The sequence below is a fragment of the Eubalaena glacialis genome, chromosome 2, assembly GCF_028564815.1.
Source record: "Eubalaena glacialis isolate mEubGla1 chromosome 2, mEubGla1.1.hap2.+ XY, whole genome shotgun sequence".
Classification (NCBI taxonomy): Eukaryota; Metazoa; Chordata; class Mammalia; order Artiodactyla; family Balaenidae; genus Eubalaena; species Eubalaena glacialis.
Genome location: NC_083717.1, coordinates 10,517,841 through 10,533,519, shown reverse-complemented (window position 1 = coordinate 10,533,519; position 15,679 = coordinate 10,517,841). Strand labels below are relative to the sequence as shown.

The 15,679-nt window shown below is 38.2% G+C and overlaps 1 protein-coding gene across 1 annotated transcript in view; it reads left to right on the top strand.

Moving 5' to 3' along the window:
• Positions 1-15,679, top strand: part of MYO3A (myosin IIIA) — a 171,558-nt gene that overhangs the window by 134,695 nt on the left and 21,184 nt on the right. Inside the window, exons 27-29 of the mRNA XM_061181578.1 lie at positions 1,559-1,682; positions 3,597-4,509; positions 6,273-6,417. Of these exons, the coding sequence (XP_061037561.1) occupies positions 1,559-1,682; positions 3,597-4,509; positions 6,273-6,417 (1,182 nt within the window). The remainder of the gene's footprint in view (positions 1-1,558; positions 1,683-3,596; positions 4,510-6,272; positions 6,418-15,679) is intronic.

Here is a 15,679-nt window from a genome sequence, read left to right as displayed (position 1 = left end):
TGTTTAGATGTGTGCATGAAATCAAATCTTACTTACCTCCAATTCTTATGTAGCTTTCGTGTTTAATTCCACTCTGTTGCCTTGATACTTTCTCTATGCTAAATCTGAACGATTGTTGTAGTGACTGACACTTTTAATATCTGAATAAATGTTTTGTTTTAAAGAAAATAATTTTTAAATTTTCTGTCACAATGAAACACAATTGACGTATTGTGCAAGATACAGCAAGTGACTGAATTAATTGTAGATTTCAAGAATCATATTATTATAACCCATTGGACAATAACATTTTCCCTACTTTATTCCAAAGGTTACACTTGCCATAATTTTTGACAACTTAATGAAATCTCATTCTGCTAAAGGGCATCCATTTCTTTCTGTTAACTGTAGGGAAATAATATTTATAATCATATTTCACAAGTTTTTATTAAATGTATTAATAGACTTTGGATTTCACTTTCCATTTTTCTATAAAAAGCTAAATTTAGAACCCAGCATGGCTTAATACAATATCTTTCAAAAACTTTTGACTAGATACCCATAACAAACAATGTATTTTACTCTGTAACCCGATACACACACATACTACAAGCACTGTATTCTGATACTTTTCTATTCTGGTTTATTCCATTTAATTTCTAGATGTTAGATTTGGCCCACTAAATCGATTTTATGATCCACTATTTATTTGCAACCTACATTCTGAAGAACACTGATGTGGTGGGCAGAGTAGCTGACTGACATTCAAAAGATTCAGTTCAAGGTCCAGTTCCAATTTGTCAATCCGTAAGAGCTCATCATCATCTTTTGGAATTTTAAGCCCTTCACTTCTCACTGGGACATCAAAAATGCAAACCCTGCAATTTGGGATTTAATTCTTTATCCACAATTCCAAACTTCATAAAACACTGAAAAAAGAGGCTTTTCGTAACTCATTTGGAAGTGAAACATGACCTAATATTCACAGTCCTTTATTCATCCCACTTGGTAAGAATTGTGTGTTTTTCTGGAGAAATATTCATGTGTTTGACTATGGAATGCTGACTTACCATGGGGAATTTTACAGAATATATGTTATTTGTTCCGAATTACTTTTCTAAAAATTTTTTTTTAAAAGTTTAAATCTGAATTCTGAAATATATCTGGCTCCAAGAATAATTGGCCGAAAGGTCCAAACCATATACTTAGATAATAGGGGTTTTCTCCCATGAATAGCTGAACATGGCAGAAATAAAAGAAACATAAGCATTAGCAGAGTTTAAGCAAATGAGTGAGTACATGTTGTCTTTTTCATCAACTTAGCTCATCTCTATCATTTTAGTTTCATCTTAATACTCCCCTTAATACGAAAGTTACTTTAATTATTTTCTTGCTAAAGCTTGTCGTCTGGAAGAGTCTTGTTAATGATTCCCATATTTTTTCGAACCTGTTCTATTTGGAGTCTTTAATTTCATTTTCCTCTTTGACACTGATGGTCAAAAGCCATTTGTTTCTACCCATTGAAGTAATGCTTTTTATTTATTATAATTAACACTGCTCTGGGCCTTATATGTTTCAGCTGCAAGAGGACATCTAGCCAGGAAACAAAGGAAAGAAATTGTTAACACGAAAAACACAGCAGTAAAAACCATTCAGACTCAAGATCAGGAATTTGACTACAAGAAAAACTTTGAAAATAAAAGGTAAAATAATGTTCATTCTTATACCATCTTGACAGTGTAGATTTTTCACACCTGGAAAGTCACAAAATAAAGTCCACAATGAACAAGATGTGGTACACATATACAATGTAATATTACTCAGCCATAAAAAGGAATGAAATAGTGCCATTCGCAGAGACGTGGATAGACCTAGAGACTGTCATACAGAGTGAAGTAAGTCAGAAAGAAAAAAACAAGTATCATATAATATTGCTTATATGTGGAACCTAGAAAAATGGTACAGATGAACTTATTTGCAAAGCAGAAATAGAGACACAGATGTAGAGAACAAACTTATGGATACCAAGGGGGGAAGGAGGGGTAGGTTGAATTGGGAGAATGGGATTGATATATATACCCTACTATGTATAAAATTGATAACTAATGAGAACCTGCTGTATAGCACAGGGAACTCTACTCAGTGCTCTGTGGTGACCTAAATGGGAAGGAAATCCAAAAAGCAGGGGATATATATATAAATATATATATATATATATATAAATATATATATATATATGTATGTATAGCTGATTCACTTTGCTGTACAGTAGAAACTAACACAACATTGTAAAGCAATTCTATTCCAATAAAAATTAAAAAAATAAAAGTCCACAGTCTTTCTCGTACCTAACCAGGTTCCTAACAGTGATGCATCAAATGTCAGTGACACCCCGTGGCCACTTTTGTGTTCTTTACCCTATTTGAGAGTTTGTTGGCATTTCACTCAGATGACCACACTTTCCTCCTCGAAGAAGATCTTATCTTCAGGTTAAGGGGAAATCATTCCAACTGTCCTTTCAAAAGGGTATTAATAAAGGAACAACTGTGAAATTTTGGCCAACGTATTACAAGATCATGAACCATAGCAGGGACACTGCTTTTCCTTGAATTTTGTAAGATATTTTCTGTGATCCGTAGACTTAGAGCTTATCAACGTACAGCACGCCAACCTAGTGAACATACCCTACTTACTGGTCTCAAATGTAGATATAGTTTCCACATCTCCTTACTGTAGGTACTTTGTTTGGAAAAGGACATATCTTTTTTTTTTTTAATTTCCTATTTAATCGTAATGTCTTGAAGCTGAAACAAATTTAACAGCCAGTGTTTTTTCACCATTGTATGTAAAATTGCTAGTTTACAAGAGAAGATGACACTTTAATAAAATGTAAAACTAAGTAACCAACTTTTTTCATGTCTCTAAAAAGCAAAATGACTTCTTAAAGAAACAAAAGGCTACCAAGAGATTCAAAGGTTTCTGCTGAGTTACAATATGTTTTAATAATCTAGGGACTCGATGAGAGTATTTTTAAATGTATGCCCTCACTAACTGAACTCCCAACATTATGTTTGTTCCTACATCACCTTCTAGCTTTTTATTATTTTAGCTCTTCTCAAATCTTTCAGAATTGTGACAAATACTAACAAATGATGGCTATCACAGAAAATTATGAAAGAGGAAAATGTGTTTTTTTCCTTGTTTTCTTAATGTAATACATGTACTATAATCATCTTTTCCCACTACTCTGTACCCTCTGCTACTTTTGGAAGAAATACAATCCTGAATGAAGCAAAAAAGATAATTTCTTGGAAAAGGACATATCTTGAAGTGATTAAATTCCTAGGATTTTGATACCTCAGTAAGTGAAATTATGCTAGGTTATTTCTCACTCTAATTTGAAGCTAGTTTTCTCATTATTTGAGTAGCCATCACAGTTGTCACTAGAGAGGACATTTTGGAGAAATACTCAGGTATTGTGACTTGATAAGTTTTTATTTTGAGCTTTTTTGTCCCTTTTGCTTTTCTCCCAACATAATGTAACATGTGCTATTGCCAAACAAGGTAATAAACTCTAGTTTAGTATCATATATTCCGATGCAATATATTTTACACAGGGAATCTTTTGTGAAGAAACAGACAGAGAATGCAGTCTCTACTAATGAAACAGTCATTCCAGCTCCAAATAATAAGGGGAGTACATCTGTAGTGAAGACTTCTACTTTCAAGGCTGAGGGGGAATCCACGAATGCTATGGAAAGTAACAACAGAGGATATCAGGCCCCGAAAAAAATGAACAACATGTATGAGGAAGAGGCTAAGCAAGAATTGTATCTGGTGGGGGACCCTTGGGCAGAAGTAAACACCAATAAGAAGTATATGAAAGACTTGGAAGAAAATAGTAAGATAAGGAAAATGGAAAAGGAGGACACTGTGGTCCAGAATTATTATCAGTGGTACACAGAGGAAAGGAATTTCAAAGACTCAAAAGCAGCATATCTAGAAAGGAAGGCCATATCAGAAAGGCCAAGCTACCCAGGACTTTGGTTAGCACAGGAGACCTCAGCTCCTAAGCAGCCTTCTTTTAAAAAAACTTTAGAACCTGGTCTTAGCCAGAGGTCGGTTTGCCAAGATGCAAGTAGCAAGGAAAAAGAAAAGAAGACGTCTGTGGTCACCCAGAATGCCCCAGTATGCAGTCATCAGAGGAACCCTGTGAGGCATGGGACGGTCCAAGAGAGGCAAATCGAACCGGCAATGCAAGCCCAGGAAAAAGAAGACAAAGCAGCGGTGTTCATTCAGAGCAAATACCGGGGCTACAAGAGGGGGCAGCAGTTAAGGAAGGACAGGATGTCTTCTTTTAAAAATCAAAAAGCGGTTGCAACACCGACAGAAGTAGCAAGAAATACTCACACTTTGTATTCCCATCCCGCAAAATTTGAGGAATCCTGTAACATCAGGATGGAGAGTGATAAAGACTCAAAAGCAATTTCAGAAAAAGAAGCATGTGATTTGGCAATTTTTTCAAAACAGGTATGTAAACGAACAAATTTGTTTACTAGTACCGGTCTCTGGGAACTCCACGATAACTGAGTTAAACAGACAATTGATAACTGATTTATTGTTTCATCTGTTTTTATGAGATTGCAAACCTTTTCAATAAAACATCTCAGGGACGGTGCTATTCGAATAGCCATAAATTTTGTAAACAAATTTCTGTGATAAAAATAGTATAAAATACGATGGAAATCTTGTGTAGTAAGGAGACTAGTCATTGGTTTATACAGCCTACTAAAATGCTGGCATTTGACAATGCAAATTTCCATGTATCTGAGATCTTCCATTATAGCTGAAAAAAAAAAGTTTTCAAAATCCTCAAGTCTATGCTTTCCGTACCCCAAATTTTGAGAAGACATAATTAGGTATCAGAATCAGATTGTAGCATTACTGAGCATATATGCAATGAAGATGACAGTCTATATGTTCCATCATGGCCATGAGGAACCATCAAGAAAAACCACAAAGGAAAATTCCCTCTTGGAGAATATCTCGTGCTATTGGTAGGCGTGTTTCAGCTGTTTCTAGAAGGGGCAGTCGGCTTTAGGGCTTCTCCCAGGTGTACATGGAACTCTGATAAATTAGTGCTGTGGAGAGATCACAGGCCTCTGTCCCTGCCCCACTCCAGCTCTTTCTCTCTTTCTAGGTGTTTGACCTTGAGAAAATCACTGTATGTGTCAGCACCCTTATTTTCCCCTGTGTAAAGTGAAGGATTTTCACTAGGTGGCCTCTAAAATGCATATTATAAATGAATATGTACTATCAGGGTAGTCAATAGTGTATGAAATCATAGAAGAAATGTCATAGTGGGTTCAAAGAAGGATCACCTATTACTGCTGAGTCTCTAAACTCTGCCTTTTGTCTGACGGTGGCTAAGCCCACAAGAAACACGGTAACTGCCCTTGGACACCCCCTGACTGTCATGAGTGTGGCCCAAACATCTCCAACCCCTAGCTGGTCATAGATCTGCCATTGTTTTATTTAGTCCCTTCCTGTTCTACTTTTTTAAGCACATGGAAATATTGAGTTTAATATACAGGCAGTCCTTCCCTTCCTTGTGATAAATCTGCTCACTCTAAAGACCAAAGCAGAGATTAGGACCCTGACCTGCCAAGCAACTGCAACATTCAGGAGATGTAGAATCGCCGGGCATCCACCTACAGCTGGCAAATACCACCGTGGGAGTGGATTCAGTACTCCCCGGGAGCAGAGCTAGAGGCAGAAAAGCAGGAGCCCCACCTTCAACCTAGCAGGGCAGCCGTGTTAACAGACAAGGTAGAGGCAGAGGGGCCAGGATGGAAAGAGGAACTGGAAGAGAGAGAGTAGCACTGAAGTCAGGCGAAGAAGCCTGGACAGGAAAGGAGGGAGGCTAACACAGTCAAAGTCAGCAGAGGGGTTCCTCAGGATAAAAGCAGAAGAGCCTCGGCAGCAGAATGGTAAGGATGGAAGCCAGATCTCAGGGACCCTGGGAAGGAGTTATCAGGAGAGAGTGCTTCTGGAGGGTCACATGTTGGACAGTTTTGAATGGAAAATGTGAGATGGGCAAGTAGCACAAAGGGGGAGGTTTTGTCAAGTGAGGACTTTATCCGACCTTGGTACAGGGTCAGGGTGAGTCCTGGAGAAGAAATACATGAGAGCCCCAGGGGGAGCGGTTCAGGAATTGATCAGACCCCAGTGTACCTGTGGAGCTCACTGAATTCTCTTCCTTGATTTAATCTGACATGTGACCTTCTTTTTAGATATCAAAGCTCTCTGAAGAATATTTCATTCTGCAGAAAAAACTGAATGAAATGATTTTGTCACAGCAACTGAAGCCTCTTTATCTGGGTGTCTATCCTCATAAGCCAATTACTGGACGAGTTTCTTCTCAGCAGTGCATCTCAGGTAAAGATGGGTAGAGTTGGAACTTCCTGAAGGGACAGGCAAAGCCAGATACTTTGTTTATTAGTTGCCCACCTTTATTCTATAGCACGTTTGAGGTGACAATGTTCTAACTGTCTTGGCAAGAGCCTTCATTTTATTTCATTTTTTATAAGTAGATACACACTTTTCCAGAATGTTCCACATACCCCCCTACCTTTTTTGATTTCATTCTCCTCTTCTTTTCTTTTTCTTTTCTTTTTTCCCTTTATATACACTTTAACTAGAACTTGGCATATGACACCAAAAGGGAGTAGAAAGGGATGGAGTTGGGGGAGGGTGGGGAGCAGGGTGCAGTTTGGATAAGAGGGAGCAAACAAGTGAAGTATATCTTCTGTCAAAATCTGTATGGTAAGTAGAAGGTGCAAATCTCCGTTCAGATGCACAAACCCAGATGCACTATTAAATTTTCTTCTTATCAGCCTAAGTCACTCTCTGCCCACATTCACTAAACTGGTGGTGAATTCAGACTCAGGAATTATCAGACCTCCCCTTCCCCAGGGCTGTGCAAAGGCCCCGGGGCCTTATATACCCACCAAAGGATCAGGTAAAGCCTGTAGTCACTAGTTAGTTGCCCACAGGTACTGCTGTGACACTCATCTCCTAGCTGGCCTCACGATCTCTACACGTCGCGAGGCTCTGCTGCTCCCACATGCGCAGGAGACGCCGGGAAACTGGCGTGTCAGGAGTCTTACTGGGTTTGCACACGCTCCAGGTAGCCCTCCTCCCTGCAGCCTTACCACCTCCCCCAGGGGCAGCCACCGATGGCCCTGCTGGTCCCTGTCTGGGAGAATCTGCATTTATTTTCCTTTGGTCCTTATTTCTCGGAGGCCCTCCACCCACTCAGGGCACCAGGCCCCACCTCTGCAATGAGTGTGGCTCTTACCAAAGGCAGGACTGCCGCTAACCTCAGGCAACTTCCGTGAAAGTCCCTTAGGCAGGAAAAGACTAAGATGAGCCCGGCTATTTGTCTGATATGGGAGGAAGGAAAAATAGCTTAATGTTTCAATCAATTACCCTGCCACATTGTTTTCAAGACTTGTATGAAGCTTTAAAAAAAAAAAACCAAAAAAACCACTGCCACGAAGTGTGCACCCTTCCCAACCCCGCTGCTACCAGGCCCTGGCCCAGACCTCTTGACGTGAAGACGCAGCTTGGCAAGTCAGAGCCCAGAGGCCCATTAGTTTGAGTGCCACCGATGACCCTGCCCAGAGGCCTGCTGCCCGGCAGGAGCCGAGATGGGGCTCGGGGGCTTCAGCCTCTCTCGGCTGTGTGTGCAGAGGCCCTGGTGGAGGCGGGGCAGTGAGGTGCTGGAGGGAGCGTCCCGGTAAGCAGCTCAGCCCAGGGCTCAGCAGGAAGCAGGGGGTGGAGGGGTGCGGCGGATGCTTCCTGGAGGGGAGTGGGGGCTGCCAGTGTATTGCCACGACTTGTGTGTGTCGTGTGTTGTGTATGTGTGTTTACTGAAAGTGCTTTAAGGTGCACAGCGTGATGATTTGAGGCCCACATACCTGGTGAAATATGACTGCAGTCAAGCTAATTAACATATCTTCTCACATAGTTGCCTTTTTTGGCGTGTGTGTGATGAGAGCACCTGAAATCCACTCTCCTAGCACATTCCCAGGATTCGGTACAGTATTATTACCTGTAGTCACCGAGCTGCACATTGGATCTCTAGACTTATTCATCCTGCACACCTGCAACTCTGTCCCCTTTGACTAACATCTCCCTGTTTCCCCCGCCTCCCCACCCCTGGTAACCACCGTTCTGCTCTCTGCTTCTAGTGTTCGATGTTTTTAGATTCCATGTATAAGTGAGATCATGAGGTTTTTCTTCTTTCTGCGTCTGGCTTATTTCACTCAGCATAATGTCCTCCAGGTTAATCCATGTTGTCCCAAATGGCAGGATCTTCTTTAAGGCTGAATAATATTCCTGTGTGTGTGTGTGTGTGTATCACATATCCTTTATTCATTCTTCTGTTGCTGGACACTTAGGTTGTTTTCCCTATCTTGGCTATTGTGAATAATGTTACAGTGAACATAAACATATCATGTAAGGTACTGATTTCATTTTTGGGGGATAGATACCCAGAAGAGGGATTGCTGGATCATATGGTAGTTCTATTTTTAGTTTTTTCAGGAATCTCCATATTGTTCTCCATAATGGCTGAACCAATGTACCTTCTCACCGAAGGTGTACAAGGGTTCCCTTTTCTCCACATCCTCGCCAGCATTTGTTTCTCTTGTCTCCTTGATAATAGACATCCTGATACATGTGAGGTGATATCTCATTGAGATTTTGATTTGTATGAAAGCACTCTTTCATATACTGTTGGCCGTTTGCATGTCTTCTTTGGAAAAATGTCAATTCAGGTTGTTTGCCAATTTTTTAATCTGGTTGCTTGGGGGGTGTGTGTGTGTGTGTGTGTGTGTGTTTGGCTGTTCAGTTGCATGAGTTCCTTATTTTGGTTATTTGGATATTGTCTAAAATATATCCAATATGTGGTTTGCAAATATTTTCTCCTATTCTGTAGGTTGCCTATTATATTTTGTTGATGGTTTCCTTTGCTGTGCAGAAGCTTTTTAGTTTGATGTAGTCCCACTTGTTGATTTTTGCTTTTATTGCCTGAGCTTTTGGTGTCATATCCAAAATATTACTAGCAAGGCCAATGTCAAGAAGGTTTTCCCCTATGTTTTCTTCTAGGATTTTTATGGTTTCAGGTCTTACGTTTAAGTCTTTAATCCATTTTGAGCTGATTTTCTTGTATGGTGTAAGGTGATTCCAATTTCATTCTTTTGCACGTGGCTATCCAGTTCTCCCAGTGCTGTTTATTCTTTCCCCATTATGTATTCTTGATGCCCTTGTCAAAATTAGTTGACCATATATACTTGGGTTCATTTCTGGGCTCTCTGTTCTGTGCCATTGATTTATGTGTTTGTTTTAATGCCAGTACCATACTGTTTTGATTACGTTAGCTTTTTATTTAGCTTAAGATCGGGAAGTGTGATGCCTCCACTCTTCTTCTTTCTCAAGATTGCTTTGTCAGGGACTTTGAAAAGGCCTAAAAGCAGCAGAACTTTACTAGAAAGTCAGAATAGTTCACTTCATTCTTCAATGAAGGCCAACTTGGCAAACATCTGAATTTTCCCCTGTCCCTGAGAGTAGCAGAGGAAGTGCCTGAGAGAGGGCCTGAAGTGGCCTGAAGACACAGAGGGGTCTGGGCAGACCTGACAACCCAGAACCAAGTAGGAAGGGAGGACACTGGGAGATGCAGTCTGTGCCAGTGACTAGAGACGAGGCAGTGCAGTTACTCTGGGCAGATGCTAATGAAAAGGAAGAAGAGCTGCAGAGCAGGTGCCTGTCTCCATAATGACATGAAGCTACAAAAGCCACCCCCCGCCAACTTAGATGTGGCCCAGGGAGAAAACAGAAACCCAGAATGACTAAGTTTTCTCAGAAGACACTAAGAAAATTGAAAGCAACTGAGTTTAACTAGGATTCGTTAAAAATAACGTCACGCTAGAAAATCGAAGTGAGCACTAAGAGGGAGGAATTAAGTCGAGTTTTAGGAACATCAAGTGACATTTTTGTACATCTGAACTGTTGTACATTGTAACCACTTAACCCAGATGAAGTGGTGGCTGAGACAGTCAGCAGTCTTAAGCAAAGGTTAGTCGGTAGATGACCTGCCAGGCGGGTGGACACGTGCATGGTGACTGAAGCCGTTGAGTAGATGAGATTGTCCAGGAAATCCACCTACGGTGAGAAGAGAAGAGAACCAGAGCTGAGTCTAGACGTGTACGGGTCAGGTAGAGAGGACCCAGCAAAGAGGACCAGCCAGAGAGGTGGGAAGAACACCAGGGCGCCCAGTACCTCAGAAGCCACAGGAAGAGGGTTTTAAAGATATTATGCAGGCTGATGCAGACAGAGCAAGTGGGGAGAGAACTATAAAATATCCATTGAATCTCCTATATGTTAACAGTTACTTACAACTTCCCCTAACGTTTGTGAATAGACACAAAGGGAAAAGGGGGATGCAGATAATCACTGTGCTACTTCTGGGAGATTCACCCTCCGATATCTGCCAGGTTTTGTCATTAGGTGTAGTCTATGTTCAGATATTTTAATGATCTAGGCAGCTTTTTAAAAAATTTCTTGAATAGTTTATAAAAGTTCACAGTAAATATAGTTCAAAGAATTCAAACTGAGGTCACAAATTGGGCCAGATATTGCTTGGTCAATATTTAATCCCTGCAAGGGATCTAGATTCATTATTGTACCTTTGGATGTGCTTATTTACCTCAGGAAAATCAAACTCCATCCTAAATTTCTCTGTAAACCAGCCTGGGTTTGCCGATCTTCTGACCACATTTAAACCAAGAATTTCCACCACCTGTTCCCTTTTCCTCCAATTCTAGTGATTTTCCCAGTTATATACCTTCAGACATCACAAACCCCACACAGGTATTCAGGTGCACACTCATCGGAGGGAGGGAGTAGATTATCAGTACCACGGTCCATGTTTACTTCTCCTCAAGTTATTTCACGTAGATTGGTTTTGTCTTCCTCAGTCAGATTTTCAACCCTTGCAAGCAGGACCATGCCATGTACTATATATTCATTTTTCTGTTACCCTAGCACACTTATTCATCACACTGTCGACATTTAATAACGGCTTATTAATTGGCTGGAAAGCTGTTTAATTTCCTCCAAGAATTATATGTGGAGCAAAGTACAGTGGCCAGTGGAGCGAAGATTTGAAAGTTTGGTTTTTATTAAAACAAAAAAATGTCGCATTACAGTCTTTAAATGTTTATTTATTTTTGTATGTTGTATGCTTTTAAACTTCTAGTCCTTATATTGTAGAAGGCTTAAGGTATAGAAGTCCTATCTCCTTAGATCATCAGAATTGCTAACCCCGCCATGTGGAACCTTGCAGTGCAAGCAGCTGCCAGCACCTGCAGAGGTAGATTTAGCCGATACGCTGTGGAACCTGCCAGCCGGGGTTCAACAGGCCACCGCTGCAGCACTGACCTTCATGGCAAACCATCCCTCCCCATGAAAAATTTCACTTGGAAGACCAAATCAAGCTAGTTTACAAATAATTATGTCACTAGAGTAAGCCTAATAGTCACCTGAAACTTTAATTATCTCATGCTTCTCAAAAATCTACAGGCATCCTCAAATAATTGCTACGCCCAGCTTCGTTGTAACAACTCAATCAGCCTTAGCTGGATTACGTAAAGTGACCTGGGAAAGCTTCTTACCTATTCTGAAGAAAGCCCTAGACCTAGAGGGCTGAGATAGGGAGGATGGGAGGGAGGCTCAAGAGGGAGGGGATATGGGGACACATGTGTGCATGTGGCTGGTTCACTTGGGTGTACAACAGAAATAACACAGTACTATGGAGCAATTATGCTCCAATGAAGACCTATTTTAAAAAAAAGAAGTACAAAAGCAAATTTTTTCTAGAGGTCACTTTGAAAATTCATCAGGATATTCTAAGTTGCAATCATGCCTAATGGTCGTGTGGTGAAAACAGTGAAGGGGCCAGTAATATATCTTGAATGTATGGTTATCTGGTGGTTCAGCTTGATTTAAAGACAGATTAAGACAAAAGGACCACAGAATCGGCCTGGGCTGGATACCTGTTGGCGCTGAGTGATGTGTACAGGGAGGTTCATTCTGCTATTCTGTCTGTTCTTTTCTACTCTTGTGAATGTTTGAAATTTTCTATAATAAAAGATTAAACAAACAAAAAAAAGCAAGCCCTAGAAAATGTGGATAATAAATGAGAATAATTAAATTTTCAACATTATTTTAACAAGCTGTAACCTTATTTTATAAGGTTCTCTCTCTGTGAGACATTTTTTAATGTGCGAAAGTGTCAAAAGTAAAATAATGTCCAAATGAAAACTGAGGAACTAATTAGGAAGTTTAAAAATAAAATTAGGTAAGTACACGAACTGCTTATTTTATATCTTTGTTTTGATAATAATCATTATAAATTGAAACTGATAGGAGTTAACTGCACCTGCATTTTCATTGAGAGAAATTTAGTACAGGATTTATATAACTGTAGCATGGCCATTTGATCTTAGAGCCTATGCTGTTGTATTCAGAAGTATACAATGACATTGCATTCTTTCACTTTGAATAATGTGCAGAGTTGCTCCTTTTGGGGGAGGGGGGGTTTCTTCTTAACTATGGTGCCCCTGGCAATTTGTGTTGACCTCTGTGAAGAGAAGAAAAAGATTAATTTTAGGATAAATATACCCTAGTAACACAAAAGCATATTTTCTTTCTCTCTTTTTACAAAGAAGCTGTGACTGTCCAACAGGCTGTAATTTTTTAATGGGTTGCAAGGTTAACAAATAAGGACATTATGATAATTCCCATGCTTCGTTTACATAATACCATCAATAATTCAAGTCTAAATCAAAGCAGTCCCTTGCCATGCATATATATACAGTAGATATAATGAAAATGCTTTCAGAGTAAATGTCAGAAGAAAAGAGCAATCTATTTATTTCTAAATTCTTATGGCATCTAGATTCATGCAGTAGTCCTAATATTTTCAGTTATTATGGTGCAGATTTGGTATTTGTTTTAAGGTATGCCTGTCATTTTACCATTGTAATCCTGGCCCCTAGAAATGCATTTTGGAAACTATCCAAGAATACATCTGCACGTGTACCTGTAAACATATTTATATCCATGTGAAGACCAGGTAGCTCAAATAATGTTGGGTCACATACTTTATAGGAATTTTTTTTCATTAAGAGTAGAAAGTAAAGAGAGATCAGAAGTTATATTGCTTTCCCTCCCAACATACCTCTGGTGATCACTTATCTTCTTACATTTATTTGCTACTATTCTCTCTTCATAAGAAATAATACTAATTCCCCCCAAATCTTTCAAAAAACGACAACCTTCAGTATCCAAAAACAAATTATTTTATTTACAACCTTACAATTCAGTGAGTATCATTTATTTTTAGCATTTTAATTATATTAAATACTAACCATAAAAGCAGTTTGCCATACATGGGTTTACACTATGAATTATCGAGTGTAAATTATCGATTTTGATGAGTTAACTGATTTAATTCCAACAGAACAGTTGACCTAGAAGCCTTAAATGGAAATAGTTAAATTTTTTGCACCCAAATTATTTCTTCTCATTCCACAATTTTTATCTATTCTAAACTACAGAGGACACAGAGCTGCCATGGAAGCAGGAGGGCAATGAACAGTATATTTCCCCCCAACTTCCCATTAAATTTCTGATTAAAAAATGCACGAAAAAAAGACTAACCATGTCCTCAGCAAAGGAAACAGTTTTTTCTTTACATATTTTGACATCATATTACTTAGCTACGAGATCAATTCAAAGGGAAATTACATAGCATATTTGACAAAATAATATAGTCAACAAGGTAAATTCACATGGAGTTTATAATTTCATATCACATAGAGAAAATACCTTCTTAAATATCTAGTGTATTTTAAAAATTTTCTTATAAATAGACATACTGGGCTAGTCCATAACTCCCAAATATCAGAACTGAACCAGATTACATTTTCTGACCATGATGCAATTGAGATAGAAGTGTAAAAATAAGTCTTAAAATTAAAAATCAGTAAGAAGTCTGAGGTGAAGCAATTATAATTAGAGTTATCAGTTATTTCAAAATAATAAAAATGAGAATAGCTACATATAAAAACTATGAATGTAATGCAACCAGATCTACATTCATGGGAAAATTCAAATCATTAAAGTTTTCATGATTAATTGAGAGAAAATAATAAAAAAATGATGTAAAGTAAGATTTCTTTTTTTTAAAAAAAAAGGAGAACAAGTATTTTTCAGCCCCAGGAAAAACACAAAAAGAGAAATAATTTTGATAAGACAGAAATATACCAGATATCTAAATGAAGCTAAAATAGTATTTTTTGAAAATAAAACAAAATAGACTAATTACCTAAAAAAGAAGCCACAAAAAAATAGAAATAAGAACAGTATTATAATAACTATAGTTGATAATATTAAAATCTTAGCATGCTATGAATGCAGTCAATTTCACAGAGACAAATAGGAGGCTAAAGTATAAATTTCTGAGAAGACATAGTCAATACGATGGTGTGTCTGTCAAAGAATTACCTTGAAAAAAGTGTTCCAGGAACTCATAGTGTTTTAGACAAGTGCATTCAAAATTCATGGAACAAGTAATTTCTATACTGTGTGATCTGCTTGGGAGAAAAAGAAAAATACAGAAAGTCACCTATTTTATGAAGATCATCTACCCTAGAAGCAAAGTCTGACAAATAACCTTTTAGGAAGAAGGAAGGGAGAGGAGGGAGAAAGGAAAGAAAAAGAAGAAGAAAGCTATGGATCAATCTCAGGGATTTAGAGGTAAAACTCTGAAGTATAGTACTAGCTAATTGAATGCATATTACATTAAAAGACTATCCAAATAACACATATCAATGTAACATAATATGCAAAGTTCAAAAGAAAAAAGCCATCTTGATAAATGCTAAAACAGTTTTCAATAAAATCTAACACTGAGTCCTAATGAAAAGCAAAACTCTTACTAAATTAGAGATAGAAGGAGATTCTTTAGCAATATAAAGAATATATTTCTTAAATCAATTGTCAACATCATAATAATGGTAAAACACTGAAAGCAGTTCCTTTAAAAAGCAGGATTAAGGTAAGGATGCTAGTAACAACACTTTTTTACATTATTTGGGAACTTCTAGCTGAAGCAATAGGACAGCAAACAGAAGTTTCTGAAAAGCATGATTATTGAAAAGAAGAAGATAGGATTATAGGAGTATTAGCAGACAACATGAATTTTGACAATAAAAATGCAGAGAATGAACCAAAATAATGATTGGTACTTGTAAAAGAATTCAGCAAAGATACGTAGCTTTCCTATAATAATTTATAATGGGAAAAGAACATATTGGAAATAAGAGCAAAAACAAATAGAATACCTTGAAATAAAGTTAGCAAGAAAACCACAGAAAGATTAAAAAAAAAAAAAAAGCAGAGGTAGATAGTGGAATGACCCACTGTGTTTCTGGATTGAAAGATAAGAAAATGTAAACATATTCTAAAATTGATTTCTAGGTTAAAAAAATTGTGTTCAATTTCTATGAGATTTTCTTTAGAACTTAATGTCCCTAGATATCATTTGTAAATTTCAGGAAAAAAAGAATAA